This window comes from Camelus ferus, chromosome 2 (genome assembly GCF_009834535.1).
Source record: "Camelus ferus isolate YT-003-E chromosome 2, BCGSAC_Cfer_1.0, whole genome shotgun sequence".
NCBI classification, from domain to species: Eukaryota; Metazoa; Chordata; class Mammalia; order Artiodactyla; family Camelidae; genus Camelus; species Camelus ferus.
Window position 1 is genome coordinate 49698601 of NC_045697.1, and position 19556 is coordinate 49718156.

The following is a 19556-nucleotide window of genomic DNA, read 5'->3' on the forward strand; positions in this document are numbered from 1 at the left end:
AAAAGAAGGGGAGAGCAAGTTTATTCCAAAATATAGAATTTTTTACTTAATGAAGACTTCAAAGAAGATACAAGTTTTATTTAATCATAATTTTAAAACAAACATCTGTTCGTAGAATGAAAATTTGCTATAAAGTGAGTGAGGGAAAGTGTCTTTTTTCTCTTTATCTTTCAATATAGCAAGAAAAGAGAACATGATGATTTCATATCTCTTTTCATTTCCCAGGCATTCCCAGTGTCCTCAGGTCTTTATGTTCCTTTTCTTTTCTTTTTTCTTTTCCTTTGTAGAAGCAGCAGCAGCATCTTTGCATGTAGTTCTTGGGAGGAACAGGTGTAAACACTGACCTCATATGAGAAACCAAAGTTCCAACCTTACAGGCAAGGTGAGTAGCGCAAACAGGAGGCAGTATTTTGCGGAATGGCTGAAGGAACAACCAGAGTGCAGTCTGTGGGACTTGTTACTTACACTGCATCCTCAGAACACTGGGTTCCTCCAGTTGGGTGAATTTGTGCCTGTGGATTTCTAGAGTTACTAGAACACCCTGGTAAACTTTTACTTGGAATTTTGAACCTGGAATGATGTTAAAAGTTTTAGGGGAGGTATATCATTTAAGCTGGTATCCAAATGATGATAACAGAAGAAACAGTGAGACATTCATCAAACTAATTTGCACAGGTTGCTTAAAAAATGGATTTAGATATTACAGATTAAAAAAAGAGTTTTTTGATTAGGTAATTTAGTTTATAAAATCTTTAAAGTATTATCTATAGTCAGACTCCCCATTACTTTGTTTTGTTTTAATCTTTGTAATTTCTTTGTTGTTGTTGTTGTCAGAAAACTGAGTGGATTGTGAAAGTTCTCATTACAAGAAAAAGCTTTTTTGTAACTGTGTAAGGTGAGAGATGTTAACTGGACTTACTGTGGCGATCATTTTGCAACATATACAAATATTGAATCATTACATTGTACACCTGAATCTAACATAATGTTATGCTAATTATACCTCAATTAAAAACGAATAAATAACCACTGTCAAGCAGAGAATAAAGTAAAGCTTTCAGTTTTTAAAAAAATTTCTTTTAAAGTTCACTTTGTCCTGTAAGTTTTCCAGTGACTATGAAAAAGTGTCATTAACATCTCCATTTGGTTGATGACAATCTCTTTTTAAATGCTCTTCACTCTATTTTAGAAGATGGAGCTGATTCTTCTGGCATCTCAGGATGATAGAAATGACTGGAACCACTCACTTTAGAACATTCCTTACATAAAATCCCGTGATCATGAGAAGTTGGGGATAAGACTAACATAGTTACTGCTCCTATTTTGCAAAGATGAATAACCTATAAACCAGGATCTTCACTGCTGACAAGGAGAATAGTTTCCAGTCACTGGTGTTTAAGGTGCTTAATCTTCCAATCCAACAGCTTTAGTTTTGAAAAAGAAAAGAGAAATCCTTTCTTCATCCTTCCTGAGGCACTGGCTTCTTTTTTTTTCAGTGGAGGCACTGGGGATTGAAGCCAGGACTCAGGCATGCTGTGCATGTGCTCTACCACTCAGCTTTACCCTCCGCATCATGGGCTTCTTTTCCTTCAGTATGTTTGGGGCCTCTCTCTTCGCCCGGCTTTCCTCAGAGGAACTTCCTCTCCAGAGTGGTCTCCTGGGGAAATAACGATAATGAGGAGGAAGGCGCCTGTGTGGCCAAAAAAATGGGTGGATCTGAAAACGGTGGTTGCACGTCGGAGGGTGGAAAGGTCTGTATGGAAACCTAAGGTGGACTCTGGGGCATCGTGGCGGAAAAAAATGCAAGGGACACCTGGGTGTCCTTGTGATGGGCTGGATCCTCGTCACTGGCTTCCTTGTGGTGGGGGGAGGGGTGAGTGTAAAGATCTGGCAGTCTGTAGGGTCTGCATTATGTTGTGAGTCTCCAGGAGGGGTGACCACCCCTTCTTGTCCTGTGGGGGGAAAAGTGAAAGTCAGGAAACAGGCCTGATGGCAGAAGCAGGGGGCAGTCTTCAGGTGGTAGTGGGGGAGTGAGTGGAAGAGAGAACTCTAGAGTCATGTTTCAAAGAACTGCCCAGGCCAGCAACATGAGACATGGACACCCCTATGACCCAGTGGTCCCACTCTGAGGAATTTACCCAAAGAAATGAGTGCTTATGTCTACAAAAGACTAGGTCAGGAGAGTTCACAGCAGTCTGATTCCTATTTGCCCAAACTTAGAAACAATGCAAGTGTCCATCACCAGGAAGATGGATAAACTGTGCGTGTTTATACAATGAAAGACTACTCAGCCATGAAAAGGAAGGAATTACTAAAATGACAACATGGATGCATCCCATGATGTTACGTTGAGCAAAAGAAGACATGAAAGACTGCATACTGTAAGATTCCATTTATATGATGTTCAAGACCAAGCAAAACGAATCTACAGTGAAAAAAAAAAGAAAGTAAAAAATAGTTAGCTTAGGGTTAGGGTCAGTGTTATTTAGTAGAAAAGTAACCAGTAAGTTCTTTAGATCTTGAGCTGAGTGGTTGTTACATGATATGGAGATACACACACATTTATATTTACACACACGTACACAAAAATACATATACACACACATTTATATGCACACACGCATATATGTGAAATGTGAGCAATCTGTATTTTTAAGATTTGTGCATTTTATTGTGCATAAGTTATAAATAAATAAAGAAAATTCAGTGGAAAAAATATAATAATATAATGTTGAGAAAATTAAAAATAACCGCCACCCAGGCCCCGACCTGAAGGCCATTACTTCAGAAGACCTGCTTCACTTCCTGAGCAGTGAGCTCACTCCCTGAAGAGAAGGGAAGGGGGCGTCCACATGCAGCAGGGGAATGAGCTCTGAGGACAAGGATGAAATTAGTCTCTGAGAAGAAATTTGGATCAATCTCCAGTGTCAGGATCTTCCCTATAGTGGTGTCATATAATTAAATTGCCTATGAAAAAGCAAGCTTTCCTTTAGAAAACTATTCGTCACTTCCTTAGAGACTTACCAATACAGGCCTTGGAAGGCCTGCTAAGTGTGAACGACGGAAAAATGAATTCCTCACAGGAAGTTGAGATTTCTGAGGCACTTAAAAAGAGCTAGATTCCCCTCACCTTTGGAACAGCTGAATTCAGGTTTCTTGGTTGTATTGGATATGCTTACTGCCTGCCTATGTTCATAGTCCCTTCTAGAGATTCTGCTTCACCCGCAGCCCCTGGAAGGGTCAGTCCCACGCACCTTTGGCTATGGCTGGCTGGACTGCTGTCAGACACTCGACTCACTCGTTGGCTGGCCCGTGACCAGATTCTCACTTGAGAATTTCAACAAAGAGACACAGATAGTGGAAGATGTAAGTGGAAGGTGGAGGGCAGGGGCTGGAGTGTCAGGTGTTGACCCATTGAATGCTGAATAAACAGAGAAGCCGCTCTTTCTATAGAAGCTGTAAAATGGGAAAGGCCTCTCAAAGAGAAAAAGAGACAAGAGACCATGTGGTAACAGAGCGATGGTGAGAGTGATCTTGGCTCTCGACTTTCTGAGGGCTGGTTTTTTTGAGGGCTGGCTATACTTAAGGTTCTTGGGACTCTCTATAATAGTCATTCCAGCTCCAGTTCTAGTTTCTTTTTTCCTTTAAGCCAGCTTAAATGGGTGTCTGTTTCTTGAATGAAATACTGACCCTTTTCTCCCATACCCACCCAGGCTCCTAAGTATTAAGATCTTATAGTTGAAATCACATTAAGACATTTCCAACTACAGAAGATGATTGATTAAATCTCACATTACTCATTCTTTCCCCCTCCACAATCAGATCGATTCTAAACCTTTGTAACATGAAAATTTTCTGTTGAGAATCCAGTCGCTATGGGAGAAGTTAGTCTTATACTTAAGCCCCATTTTGACACTTTGCTGTCAGATCAGGCTTGGCCTTGGGCTCTGCCTCTCAATTAGCTGGACTCCAGCTTTTAAAAACACCCACCTCTTGTGCTCATTTCATTTCTTAAAACCTGACGCTACTCACCAAATCTTCCTTGTGACAATGGGGTGTTAGAGCCGCTAGACAGTGTTTCTCTGACTCCGGGGGGATATCCAGTATTAATCAATGCTCTCTTGAGAATTTCTCCTGGGAATTTCTAAGGGCTCAAGATTAAGATACAAGCTTGTCCTACTAACCAACCCACATAAATCCACCTTATCCCAGCAGAGTAGATACATGGTGACTATTTCAGGTCACTGGTTGGCTCGCTCCAGTGTTCTAAAATGGGGGAGCCTTAGGGGTTGATTTGGGAAACTCACTGGTTCTTTACAAGGTTAAGGCCACACCTCTGAGTGAGTGGGTTGATGCTATTCATGGTCTCCCCCCAGTTAACACTGCTCATCACTTCTGTTGTTTATCCTTGCTCGGCTCCATTCCCCCTGTCTCCTAAATCTTTGACAGTCTCTTCAAAGCCCCTTCAAAATTCTCACTCTTCTTTATTCATTTGAAGAATTCTCTTCAAAATTCTACCTAAGTAGATTACTCAGCTTCATATTTCAGAGAGAAAAATATCAATGATCGGCCTGAAATTCTTTGGCTCCTGCTTCTCTCACTTCAAAGAGACGTCTACACACGTCTGACCCCATTTTTTTCCCCACCTATTTAATCCATTGGAATCTGACTCTGTTTCCTCCATGCTACAAAAACACTTTGACAAAAATCATCAATGGTCCTGGGCTTTTAAGAAGCTGGTTCCAGGTGCCTGGAGCACCGTTTCCTGCCTTCTTTGCTCTGTTGCAGATTTCACGTCTCATCTCCTCAGGGAGGTCTCCTCTCCCCAGAGGCTGGCTCAAGGCCCCCGGCAGCACGCTGCCATAGTGCCCTGTGAGCCCGCTTTCATCATACTCATCGGTCATGTGATTACTGTCCAGCAGATACTGACCATCAGTCATGTGACTACATTCCTCCTGCACTGAAGTAGCTGTGAGACCATCCCATAGACTGTGCCCCTTGTCCCTAGCACAGTGCCTGCGGGGGACTCGACTGAGAGAAATCTCAGTCTCTATAGTTGCAAAAGTTACCACGTTCCTACCTCTCAGAGATGATGCAATCATTAATAAGCAAAAGTTTCTTGTTATGTAACATACTGACATGACACCAAAGGCACTGAACATCAAAGACGAGAACACTTTTGCAACCTTAATTAAACCAAAGTAGGTCAAATGTTTAAATGCAAATTGAAAACATTCTTAGAGGCAGAATAGCATAGTGTCGAAAAGTATAGGATCCCATTTTATAACTGTGTGACCATGGACAGCTTCCTTAACTTCTCCGGGTCTTCATTTCCTTGTTTGTAAAATGGAGAAAATACTACTCCCTATGTCATTGGCTTGTTGTAGTGTCTGAAATGACACACGTAAAGTGCTCAGAACATGCCTGACACACAGCACGCGTTTAGTAGTTGTTAGCTGTTATTACTAACCTTGAATGTTACAGAGAAATATTGTTAGCATGAGCCTCATTTTCTTGGACCCATATGGTTATATGATATACATATGATTTGTGCACTGTTGATAGGACTAAAGTGTACAGACGTTATTAGAACCAGCCTGCTTGAATATAAGGACTGTGGACACTGTTGGTCACTGCTATGTCCTTTGTACCTAGAACAGTCTCTGGCTTAGAGTGGTGCCCAGTACAGAGCTGATAAACTAAATGAATGGCCAGGCAGATGCTGAATGAGTTCCTCTCTGTAGATTTTTGTGAAGCTCACTGAGGATTTAATTGTAGTCCCAGGAAATTTGCAACCATAACTTACATTTAAAATTAGAGTAGAATAAAAAATCAAGCCAAAATATTGCTTTGAGTTTGGACATCAATTTTAAGTGGGTTTATTATAGTCTAGACATGAAATTCATAGTATACCAACAACCAGTACTTTAGAAAAAGAATGTAAGGATGGGATGACCTTTTTAAAAAAATATAATTACCTGTAGTCTGTGGTTATTTGGGCAGACAATAGCTGGTCTGTAGTGAACCATCCTGATTTTTAAGAGAAGTAAGCTTTATACTTGATGTGGAGTATTAGAAAAATTCTCAAGTGCTTTCAGAGTCGAAGCAGAGAGAAATATAAGTCCTGTGATACAATTTGCTTACAATAACTGCAACTTTATTCCTTTTGTAGACTTACAGGGTGACTGGCTACTTTCGTCAAACCTCTGGTTTTACAGATAAAGACTTTTGAGCCCAGTTCACACAAGTTCACACATGCCTCCTTCAACCCTATGCTATAAGCCTAGTCATTTCAACAGTTTGCAGATTCCTATGTTAGGTGCTGTGGCAGGTGCAGAGATGATAAAGATACAGAGAAGTGGGGAGATGCTACAAACACATGGATCTGTAAATACAGGGCAGAATGCAGTGCATGTCATTGGTGATGTACACATGGCTATGGGAATTCAAATCCCTCTGAGAAAGAGAGACTGAAGTTTTAAAATTGTGTCTTAAGAAAGCCTTTGTGAAGGTCATGTCATAGTGACATTTACACGCCATCAGGGAAGCGGAATTACAATCAACAGAGGTGAAAGCAGGACAAGGCGGCAACCACAGCTGCTGCCCTGGAGGAGAGAGAGAACGGGGTGAGTTTGGACAGCCCCAAGTGACCCCGTCTGGCCAAGCCAGGGCAGGTATAAGTGGGCAATGACCTGGGACCAGGGCTGTCTGGAGAGAGTGAAGCTGCAAGCTGCGTTTGAAGGACTTTGATGCCAGTCTGAGGGACAGTGGGGAAGAGTGAGCCAAAATCAGAAATCAATTCTCACATTTTAAAGATTTTTTTTTTTAAATGTGAATGAATCTCTAATCTCATTATAACTTATGTAGCCACATATTTACAAAGTTTCCTGAAGAGTAGTTCATTTTCTGGAAAGGTGTTTGGTGACAAGATCTGTTTTATGATGCATCTCTCAGATGTCACTTTTAGCAGGTGATGCTTATGCGCCTCGTCTTGGGAATCGGGCAGGTATTCTTGGTTATCCATGTCTCCTCACCCTCTGATTGCCAGAATTCATGCAGAGACTGGGCAAGGTGCTCTCTGGTGGTCTCACCACCAGCTCTGATGTCCCTGCCCCTCTCCGCTCATTGTGAGCATTGGGGGATGGGCACAGGGAACTTCTGGAGGATGACAAGGGTCTGGCTGAAACCCTGCAAAGCCCCAGGGCCATAAGGAAAGGGCAGAAGACTGCAGTCTGACTCCTGGGGCTCTCCTGCCTGACAGTATCTAGTTCTAAACTACGGTGAACTGTGAAATAAACATCAGACCCCAGTCCCCCAGGTTCCCTTGTTCTCTGCCCTCTTCCTTCTCTATCTTTTTCTTTCCTTTTCCCCAGGGTTTGCAAACCAATTCTCCAGCTCAGGCCACCTGGACATTTTGTAGTGGGGGAAAGGAAAGAAAAAGGGGCAGTGGAAAAATTGAATCTAATATAAGCCTAAAGAAAGAAGTCTATGCTCACCGCTGTAGCACCAAGACACAACTGACTAAAGCAATTAATAAACAGACTAAACACCCACCATGGGCAAATTACTATGCTGTTGGGGATATACAGAGGGGGCCGTTGTTGTAATTCAGGGAGGAAATTGTTAGCTCTATAATGGTCATTACTAGTATTCATACAGTGCTTGAAGCTTGAAGAGCTTTTCTTGCATGACAGCTCTTTTGGTCCTCACAACCCCCATAAGAATGAATATCATTACTGCTGTCACATCACATTTGAGGAGGCAGATGCCAAAGAGGTTAAGTGAATCTAGGGTCACATAGCTAGGGCTGAGACTAGGACCAAGGTCTTCAGATGATAAAATTCAACCTCTTTCTCTCTGACCACACAGTCTGATGGAAGCTGACGTAAATATTTCCAATTCATGGATATGTGTAATCACGGAACCAAATTTTGTCTTTACACACAACTTATTAATTAGTGGATCCACAGTCAAATAAAAACAAAACCCTTACCTTCTGCCACAGTTACCACCAACCAGCAGACCAACAGGCAGTAGGAGTAGCTGAGTCTGTGAGCCATGGCTTCTGCCCTGAGCAGTCACTGCCTTGAACCCAACGTGGCTTTAAAGGGGTCGGTGAGTCACCCGCAGCCTGATTCCGGGAGCCTGCATTTGCATAGTGGACCGCAGTGATCAGAGCCTGCGGTGTGAGGGTAAGAAATCAGAAAGGAGATACCAGACAGTATTTAGCAACCAGAACTTCTCGTAATAACAGCCAAACATCATTCATCCATCCTTGGAGGTGGATTGTGGGTGACCACACCCCCGCTATCCTTTTAATTCCTTCAAATCTTCGCCCCTGTTAGTGCCTGCTCTTTACTTGTGTGTATATAGATCTACCTCGGCAAGGGAAAGAATCTGCGCAGGAAATGCTCAGCAGCGCGTCCCTCTTTGTAACTTGCTTACTTACTTACCAAAGCCAGACAGGACGGGGAGGGCGTTATCCAGGTGCTTCGTGACCCATGTGGTTTGAAGAGGCTGTTTGTTCACAGACCTCAGATTAGGGATTATGGCTTCTCTGCTTTTGTCCAGGAGCCAAGAGCCTCAGGGGCAGAGAACTACCTTCCCTAGCAACCATCGTGGTCCCTGTCTAAACGACATGAAAGTCTGTGGGTATTAACTTAGTGAGTTGTCCTGCCACGGCTCCTTTTGATTCATCAGATTGTCACTAAGATGCCTGGTTTGTTTGCTGTCAGCTGCTGGAGGAGTGGGAGGGGATGGTCACAAGTGATTAAGAGCACGGACCTTGGAGTTAGAAAAAACTAGCTCCCACTTTGGCTCCTTTTCTAACTACTGGGTGACCGTGAGTGAGCCCCTGAGACTTGAAGCCTCAGGTGCCTCATCTGTAAAATGGGGCTGGTAATATCTCCCTCAGAGATTACTGTGATGGATAAAAGAGGTAATTGACAGAAAGCTGCAACCACAGTGCCTGGTGAGTGAAAGGGGGTTGTGGCTGCAATTAAATTACAGTGACTCTAATTCTTTGTTCTCTTAGGAGGCTCTACTTGCTAAATCATGCAATCAAAAGCGTCCACATTGGGCAGAACGTTTTCTTGACCATTGCAGAAAGAACAAAACAGATCGCAGTCCCTGGCTTTGAAGGGCTGACAATCTAATGAGGGATTCTGTGCAAACTGAGAATGGAAATGAAGAAGAATGCAAACACTCACTAGCTAGAAAATGGTACATTCCATAGGCTTGATGATAATCTGAGGCAAAATTTTAGAACAGAGGATTCAATGGATGATTTGCCAGCAGTATGGAAAGAAAGTAGGGAACATCTGGAACAAGCTCAGTCCTCCAGATTCAGTGGCTTTGTGGACCACGTGTCCTGTGCCACGTCTAGGTCTGGTGAGGGTGTCTGGGGAGGGAGTGGGGAAGGGTCTCAGCCTATGCACGCAAGTTCATGCCCCTCAGTGTCCAGCTGGTCCCTATCAGCGAAGGACCTGTGGTCAGGAAGGTGGCTTTTCCCTGGGTCTCTAGCTTTCTGCCACACCCTGCTTTTTGGATCTGAGCTCAGGACAATGTCACCTCCTTTCTTTCTCCCCTCCACTGTCCCCCTGAGCTGGGTAACTTTATGTGTCAACTTGGCTGGGACGTGGTGCCCAGATACTTGATTGAATACTACTCTGGATGTTTCTGTGAGGATGTTTTGGGATGAGATTCACAAATGGGTGGATTTTCAGTGAAGCAGAATGCCCCACATAGTGTGGGTGGGCCTCACACAATCAGTTGAAGGCCTGAAGAGAACAAAAGATTGACTTCCCTTGAGCAAGAGGACATTCCTTTGGACTTGAACTGCAACATCAGCTCTTCCCTAGGTCTCCAGCCTGATGATTGACCCTGCAGATTGTGGACTTGCCAGCATCCCTAAACATGGGAACCAGTTCCTTCAAACAAATCTCTCCTCTCTCTCTCTATACACATCCTACTGGTTCTGTTTCTCTGGAAAACACTCATGAATACACACCTATATTCTCTCTCACTTTCATGTATATATATGCTGCTCTGCAGATTTAGGGGACTAGCATGAAGACACTTAATAAGTCCAGTTCTTCTAAATAAGAACCTGGGAGTTTATGGTTAATGAAGGCACAACCATGTGCTCCTTGACCAGAAATGTGTAGGGTGACTTTAGGAATTTCAAGCAGATTTGTGAGCACTGAGCTGCCTCTAATAAATATGCTTCTGAAATATGTCAGCAAGGAGAGCAGCCCCTCCCTGTCTCAGGACGGCTTGTCTTTCAACTGGAGCCAAACATCTGTGCTTCAGGGAGAATCTCACAGCCAACTCCCTACTTTGCTCCTCATCCCAGTCTCCCTCCCCCTCCTTCCTAGTGGTTTAAAAATCTGTTTAGAATTTCAGGGAGCTCAAACTCTGAAGATACTGGGTTGGATACAATGAAAACGGTTTTTGGTAAATAATTTATGTTAGGTGCTCAAATTGAGACAATATAAACCATATTTCCGTATTCATTGAAATGGAAACAAGCAGCCTGAGATGGGGGGGCCGGTGTGGGGTGGGTAATGGTGGTGGAATGGGACCAACCATCGGTGGTTTAAACCAGCGATGCTCAGAAAGACCGGACTGCTCTAGCTGTGGCTTCCTGTGCCGCTCTGCCTTTCACATGCTCAAGGATCTGGGGATGTCTGCCCATGGGATGGTCACCTGCACCCTGCCTTGCTTATCTCTGCAGTCCTGTGGGGGTGAAGTCCCTGTTTTGCCTCCAGAGCTTGGAGCAGCAAAGGCGAGCTACAGTCATGTCCAGTGTGGCTAGTCACCTGCTGCAGAAACCGCTAAAGCTGTCTGGGGGAGGTGTTCCCCTTCTCAGGCCGCGGTGAGTAACCCGGGAAGCTGTCGTTAGGGCCGCTGTGAGTCAGGATGACAGGTAACGTGGGGAACGGTGGGTACCGGGCCTGCACCCTGAGTCAGGCTAAGGGAGTAGCTAGCGCTGCGAGGCTGACTTCCCAGAGGCCTGGGGGTGGATTGGCGTTCTCTGTAGGAAGTACCAGGGCTGATGCTCCCTCAGGGAATCTAAAGGTTCTGTGGCTGGCGCCCATCTGATGGTGCTGCTTCTGGGATGGCCTGCATGACTCTCCTGCTGGGCTTGCTAGGGCATCTTCTGCTGGGATTTCTCCTAAAAGGGATTTCAGGCGATTTAGACATATCTCCAACTCCACCATTTTGCAGATCAGGAGACAGGCCTAGAGACGGTACCTAGCCATCCCAGTGATTTAACAAGAGAATGGCAATAACATCTTGGTCAGGGGCAGAGGGATGCCCACTACGTGACAGCCCTTATTTATCAGTGGTTTTAAACAGCATGAAACTGGTGGGATAAATCAGTGTTCTCCTTTGCCCCATTAGCGGTGAGACCTTGGACCAGTCAGCTTCACTGACCCTCAATTTCCTCATCTATATCATATAACATTTGCTGTATTCTAAGCATCACTGTTAAAATTATTGCACCTACATTAAGCCATTTAATTATCAACCCAATGAGGTAGGTACTACTGTCATCCCCATTTAAAGATGAGAAAACTGAGGCACAGAGAGGTTAAGTCATGTGGCAAATAAGTGGTAGAGTCATGATACGAACAGAGACAGTTCGGCTGTAGAATTCTTGGTCTAATCACTGTGCTAGGTGGGCTCTGACACTCTGTCAACTTATGTCTGTAAAAGTATCCTTAAAACTCACCCATGTACTGTAGGACAAGAGACTTGGTTTGTTAAAATTTTTTTTTTTCAAGGCAAAATAAATAAAAGAGTTTTGGGGAAAATTAAAGATTAAAAGAGATTAAAGAGACATATAAAATAATTACAATATTTGGACTTTACTTGGGTCCTGTTTTAAACAAACAAATCATTAAAAAAAAACAGTTGGAGAAATGTAAACACTGACTAGGCATTTGATGATATTAAGTGATTATTGTAGGTGTGATAATAATAAATGGCTTTGTCAAAAAAAAAAAAAAAAAAAACCCAAAATAGAGTCTTTACTTTTCAGAGACAGATGCTGAACTATTTACAGATTATATTTTGTCCTGGATTTACTTCAAAATATTCAGAGGATGGGGAGTGAGTGGGGGTATTGATGCAACAAGATTGTCCATGTTTAATAATTGTTTAAGCTGGGTAATGGGTACACTCAAGTTTATTATACTATCCACTTTTGTTTGAAATCTTATAAAAAGTTTTTTTAAGAAGATCACACTGTATAAATTTGTGTTTTATTCTCTCAGAAATGTCAGAGTCCCACCGACCTACTTCACAAACTGGTGGGAACAGTGACTGCCCACAGGGAGAGGGAGGGTGGGACCCTGCTTAGGAGATTCACCTTCCAGGGTTTCACTGATTGAAGGTGACTTCCAGTGCTGCCCATGTGGCAGACTCCTAGAAGATTCTTCTGGACTGTGCGAGTGCATGAGTATAGGGATGGATGACTGCGAATGAATCTGGTCCCCAGTGAGCTAGAGAACCAGCTCACAAGATCAGGAACAGAATCTAATTTCTGGGCCAAATATAATGAAAGAGTGATTCTGTATGTTTCCTAATGAACCAAATTGTGCATTTAAAGGCATCTTTATCACAATCATACCAAGGACCAAAATACTACCATACCTTCCCCCCTTATCCAGCAGACAAATGTGCATAAAGAGATTTACTGACACAAAAATCTTCACTCTGAAGCTATGTCCCCACTACTGCACCTCTCAGAGACCACACTATGCTCTGAGCTCTGTTGCCATTATTTTTGCTTGCCCCACCCTGCATCCATCTCAGTTCTTCTGCTTACTCTGAGTTCCCTCGGGGGAACCAACCCTACACTCCTGGCTCCAGGATTGTCTGCAACCTACACCTGCCAATCATAGCATAGCATAGCATAGCATAGCATAGCATAGCATAGCATAGCATTTCTGTGGGCACAGTGATTGGCTCAGGGGTGGGCATTTGACTCAAGCCAAGCCAACCAGGCCCAGTCAAAACTAGCCCTGGGATTTTTGTATACGTGACTAGAAAAGAGGCACACATTTTGCCTTTGGACTTAAAGTTGGGAAGAGACATACCTATATATATGAAGGGAGAGTTTGCTCAGTAAAATGGGGTGGAGAGATGTCACATTCTGATGACATCATTTGAACCCCTGGATCCAGCTATACCTGAAGCCACTCAGTGTACTGCATGTTTTCTTAAACTGATTGTAAAATAGAACCAACACAGTATTATAGTAACAAATCACATAGAGAATGAAGATTCCATTTTAAGCCTAGTGTTACTTGCTAAGTAGAAGGAAGAGCTATAAACTTTTAGATTTTTGTATTTGATTACAAACTATAGATGTAGACAGGGAGTAGAAAATTACTTCAGTTCCAGTGGTTGGGTAAGGTATTTGCAGAGATTAAGACCCATCTTATTATCATTCCATGCATTCTTCTTGAGAGCTGAGAGAAACTGAGTGACTAGACAGACTCCTGGGCAGGTGGAAGCTGTGGAGACCTGAATGTCTTGGCTCTGGATGCGGTGACGTGACTTCACCCTGAGTGCTCAGCCACCTTGCTTATCCTTGTCGGTAGCATCAGACAGATCCAGATTGCGGTGATGAGTAACTATGGGCTTTCCCCAGCTTCAGACACAAGGTGAGTTCACACGTTATCCTTCAGCTTTTCACCACCCCAGCTGGAGCCTCTGAATGGAATGATTGAAGTCTGGCCTTCAGATGTTGTCAATGTTCAACTGCAATTCAGCACCAAGGGACGCGAAAGTGCTAGGTCTGGTGTTATAGATTGGAGTTGACAATACCGCCTCTCTTTACAAAAAGATATTTCAAAGAGACATCATTATACATAATGATGAGAATATATATCATTAGATGAGCTGTGAGACTATGGGCAAGTTATTCAACTTTTCTCTGTTTATTTTCCTTGTCTCTAAAAGAAGAATAATAATAGTACCTACCTCACAGTTTGTGGGGAGTTTAAATGAGTTAATAACATCTAAGCACTTTCAATGGAGATTGGCACCTTGTAAATGTTCGCTATCGTTACTACTAAAAGGTAACGTTCTGTCTCCAACAAACATTTCTTCTAGAACCTGGATATCTGAAACAAAACAAAGAAAAGGCAGAATATGAGGATTTATGAAAATTGGGAAAAGTTCCAGCAGAGTATGCAATACTTCTCGGTATCAGTACTTTGAAGTCCTGTTTTTCAGTTCTCTGAGGCACTGAGTCAGTTGGAAAGCTGAATGAGAAGGTTCTCAGAAGGGGATAAAGGGGGTTTTCTTCAGGGTTCTGCCAGGGGAAGAGTCACAGGCAAGCTAACTAAAATCTTGTAACTGTACCTACCCAGACAGTGGTTTCTGTAAATCTCAGTAGTTAAGCTGTCAGGGGTTTGAGAGAGTTCTTTGAAATGTGTAGGAGTTACAGGAAGTGGTAGTAATTTAAGACTTGGATCCACCCTTAGCCAATGTCTCCAGGAGATGATGAGGGACATAGTAACAAGCAACTCCTAGTTTTTCAGAAATGACATGGTTTTGATTTAAATGTGTAGAATGCTGTTAAATTTTTCATTTTCTCTCCCGGCCTCCCTGCCTGCCTCTTCTCTCTCCCTCCCTCTGCCCCCGCTCCACACACATAGTATATGCTCCCCTCTCTAGAACAAATCATTTTTTAACAGTTTGCCATATATCCTTCCATTCCTTTTTCCATATATTTACACACACACATTCGGAAATTTTGTAGGCAGTTTTAAATTTTTTTTATATGAAAGGGATAATGTTTCGAGTTGCCTTCTTAATTATTTCTTTTCACTTAAAATGTGTCTTTTCTTTCTGTCCCAATGCATATAATCAACTCCTTTTTTTTTTGAATTCTTGCTTACTGCTGCCTTATATGGGTGCCCCATAGTTTTATCAATTCACCACTTGATGGAATTTGGGTTGCTTTCCATTTTCTGCTCTTACAAACCATCCTCCTATAGTTCTCTCTGGGCACATGCAGAGTGCCTCTGCCATAAGGTACATTTAAAAATAACTTGCTGAAAGGCTGAAAATAGACTTTGCATATGATCCAGCAATCCCACTCCAGGAGTGGGCATATATCCAGGAGTGGGATTGCTGGATTTAATTAGAAAAGATACATGCACCCTGATGTTCATAGCAGCGCTATTTACAATAGCCAAGACATGGAAGCAATCTAAATGTCCAATGTCAGATGACTGGATAAAGAAGTTGTGGTATATTTATACAATGGAATACTACTCAGCCATAAAAAATAATAAAATAATGCCATTTGCAGCAACATGGATGGACCTGGAGAATGTCATTCTAAGTGAAGTAAACCATGAAGAGAAATAAAAATACCATATGATACCATTTATGTGTGGAATCTAAAAAAAGACAAATGAACTCATTTATGAAACAGAAACAGACTCACAGACATAGGAAACAAACTTATGGTTACAGGGTGGGAGTGGATGGAAAGGGATAAATTGGGAGTTCGAGATTTGCAGATACTAAGTATTATATATAAAATAGATAAACAAGTTTATACTGTATAGCACAGGGAACTATATTTAATATCTTGTAGTAACCTATAATGAAAAAGAATATGAAAACAAATTAACGTATATGTATGACTGAACTATTACGCTGTACACCAGAAATTGACACAGCATTGTAAACTGACTATACTTCAATAAAAGAAACAAACAGACAAACAAAGAAAAGTAAAAATAACTTGCTAGACATGGTTTTAGATTTAAATTATAGAATACATTTTCATTTCACTCTAAAATTTTCCATTCCCTATGGGGCCTTAGTGAGTTTGATTCCTTAATTTTATTATTATTATTATTTTTAATGGAAGTACTGGGGGTTGAACCCAGGACCTCACACATGCTAAGCTCACGCTCTACCACAGAGCTGTACCCCACCTCCTTGATCCTTTGGATAGTCACATTTCATTGCTAGCTAAAACTATTCCTTACCTTTTTAACAAAATATGTCCAGAAAATGGGATGGCCAAGCAAAGGTGAAATGGACATCTCAATAAGGCGTTCCCTACTCTTAAGACCCACCCACAAGTGTCCTAATAAGAGTGGCAGCCAAAATATTTTTTTAAATCCTTTGGATTTCAGAGGTAAGTTCCTTCAGCTGTACAGCCTGGCAACACTTCGTAGCATTACAGTCTCCTTCTTTCACAAGCACCAGTACCCTTCATTTTTTGTGAAATTGCATGTTGAGTACACCTGGCTGGCAAGTCTGCAGCTGATGCCTGTCTCCACAAGGGGCTCATCCCAGGATTTGTGGTTAGCATCTTGCACAGCCCGTATGCTTCACTACCTTTGTTTAATAAAACCCTTCTGTTTTTCAGAAAGGATGAGGCCCACATTCGCTGAGTCAGAGGTGATGTTATTTTTCAACTGTGCAAGCTCTACCACCAGGATTTGGGAAATTTATTATCTAACACAAATCTGTCGGGGACTCCTCTGCTGTCAACTGACCACAAACCATGGAGCTAAGGTTAATTCCAAGACTGTTTAGTAAATGACTTGATAACTCTGAGACAGTGCTACCCAAAGTAGCAAGTCAAGAATAAGTCGCTCATTATAGAATGTAAATCAACACATTGTTTCATTCATGGAGAAAACCTTGCTATGAAAAAATGATGAATAAATTGAATAGTGTGCTCGGTGCTGTAGTTGATTTCCATCCTGGGGCAAGCTCCTTAACTTGTACACTGGTCTCTGAACCGCATCGTGAGCAGCACTGTCCGTGGTGCTTGATGAAGTGGAATGAAAAAAACGAATGAGTGAGTGAGACATATCTAAGATAGATTAAATGACCTTTTAGGGTTGACATGGGAAGATGTGATGAAGTAAAATTCTCTCTTTCAGTGGGACAGTGTTCCTTGCCTGCTTTTGAGATGCCACAGAGAGGGAAGGTTTATTTAAGGCACAAGTAGCGCGCCTGGCCACTGTTGCCTGTGCTGCTACACAGCCCATCAAGTGCGTTTTCCCATCTTGCCTTGTGCCCTTCCTGTTCTTGTCTTCTTCTCTCATGCTCCTGCCAGGGATTTAAAGAAAGAAAAACCATATGTGTATATTTTTAAAAGTTTTAATTGAAGTATAGTTGATTTACAATGTTGTGTTAGTTTCCGGTGTACAGCAAAGTGATTCAGTTGTATATACATTCTTTTTCATATTCTTTTCCATTATGGTGTATAACAGAATATTGAATGCAATTCCCCATGCTATACAGTAGGACCTTGCTGTTTATCTATTCTGTATATAGTAGTTTGTATCTGCTAATCCCAAACTCTCAATTTATCCCTCGCCACTTTCCCCTTTGGTAACCATGTTTGTTTTCTATGTCTGTGAGTCTCCTTCTGTTTTGCAAATAAGTTCACTTGTATATTTTTTTAGGTTCTACATATAAGTGATATCATATGATATTTGTCTTTCTATTTCTGACTTCACTTAGTATGACAATTTCTAGGTTCATCCATGTTGTTGCAAACGGCATTATTTCATTGTTTTTTATGGCTGAGTAGTATTTCATTGTATGTATGTATCATATCTTCTTTATCCATTTGTGGACATTTAGGTTGCTTTCATGTCTCGGCTATTGTAAACAGTGCTGCTATGAGCATTGGGGTGCATGCATCTTTTCTAATTAGAGAGAAAAAACAATACATGGAAAGCTCATTGTATGGTCTATGTTTTACACACAATTAAATACAATTCTTACCACAATAGGGTGAGGAAAGTATCATTGTCTACTTTGTAAATACTCAGAGAGGTTCAGTAACTTGGCCCAGGTCCGATATGTAATAAACTGGCAGGCTTGGGACTTGAACCTAGGTCTGTTTAGTTCTCTTTGGTTGGTCTGGTCTCCTACTTTGACATCTGAGGAGGGTGCTGACAGAATCCAGGTCCTGGGACAGAGCCTTAAAAGTGCCCACATTGACACACTTAAGTTCCATTTTGGAACTCTGAGGCCCCATTAATTTCATAGTCACCTACTTTAATTGCCACAGTCCTGCCACCTTGTCCACTTCTATGTGTTTGTGTTATGTACATGTGTGTCCCTGTAGGCTGTGAATGCCCTCATCATCTTTGTACCCCTCACAATAGCTTATGAGGCTTTGAAAGCACACATCATGGGTGATTACATTAAATATGCTCATCTATAAACTTCACTTGCCTAAGATAAATATTAAACGAATGAGACAGAGACACAAACTTGATGATGTGGTGTGAATTCTACTGAGCATGTGTGTCTACTAATAAAGCCATGCACAGTGAGGAAAAAGGCATCAGGCAGCCCATCCTCCTGAAGTGTACTCCTTGGTATCCCTGGATTATGGCTTTTGGAACTTCTTGCTAGTCTCTAATCTCTTTGAGGGCAGGAACTGGTCTTTTCTTTGTTGGTTCTCTAGTGCCTAGCACATTTCCTGGCATAACAGTTCCTGGAACTTGAAAAATATATGTGAAATGGTTGGATGTGCTAAATTCTCAGGATTTCCTCTTAAACTGCTGTTACTAGTGCTCACTCTCCACCCCCAGGTGGTTCTTAGATTAAAAATTGTATCTGTCTTCTGCTCCTGGGTTTCCTGGTCCTGATCTAACATTTTCTTCTTCTGACTCCTCCTTTGCATCAGGCAGTATTCCATGATCAGAAGTAGAGCTGGGAGGAAGGAGAGGGATGTGGGAGCACGGGCACCATTGTTTCTCCTGAGCACATCTCTAAAGGCCTTTCATTTTAACCTGTTGTATCTTTGTATTTAAAGTCACTGCTTGAACATGGCTTATAGTTGAGTCTTCCTTTCCTAACCAGTCTCATAATTCTGTCTTTTAATTGGGGTGTTTGGGTAATTTTTGTTTAATGTGATTATTGACATACGCATTTTAGAGAAACCTTCCTGGAGGCAGACTGGAGATAGGGAAACCAAAGAGTCTGTTGCAGTAATCAAGGTAAGAAAAAGGGCTTAAACCAAGGCAATGGTCCTGGAGATGGAGTAGGGAGGGGGCTGTATCTGAGAAATGTTAAGGGTATACAATCAATAGAAATGGAGTTTGGGCATAGAGTTGTGAGTCATTGGTGTAGGTACTGGGTGGGTTCCACTGTTTGGAAGATATGTATACTACATGATAAATTTATATAATTTTTAATTGAGGTATAATTGATATACAGCATTATATTAATTTCAGATGTACAACTATATATATTTATGAATATAAATTTATATATTATCTCTTTCAAACACTGGAATCCAGCTAGGTACTTACACTGATGACCCACAAATCTCTGTCCAAATTCTATTTCTATTGATTGTACTGTTGTACTTGAGCATTTATTTATTTACTTATTTATTACCTTATGTATCAGCCCATCTCCAGTTTCCTATCTTTACCTAGACTATGTTGAATCTAATGTAAATGGTACCAAATATTACAAACCATAAGAAGTCCCCAACATGCAACAGAACTATCTTTGAAGAATTCATATTTTCATAA

General features: G+C 41.8%; 1 protein-coding gene across 1 annotated transcript in view; it reads right to left on the reverse strand.

Annotated features, from left to right (window-relative positions):
- Nucleotides 1-380: 380 nt before the first annotated feature.
- The window catches only part of ODAPH (odontogenesis associated phosphoprotein), a 34203-nt gene continuing 15027 nt past the window's right edge, over nt 381-19556 (reverse strand). The window contains exons 2-4 of the mRNA XM_014552042.2: nt 13996-14138; nt 7994-8179; nt 381-1952 (exon numbers count right to left, since the gene is read on the reverse strand). Coding sequence (XP_014407528.1) covers nt 1525-1952; nt 7994-8060 — 495 coding nt within the window. The 5' untranslated portion in view covers nt 8061-8179; nt 13996-14138 and the 3' untranslated portion in view covers nt 381-1524. The remainder of the gene's footprint in view (nt 1953-7993; nt 8180-13995; nt 14139-19556) is intronic.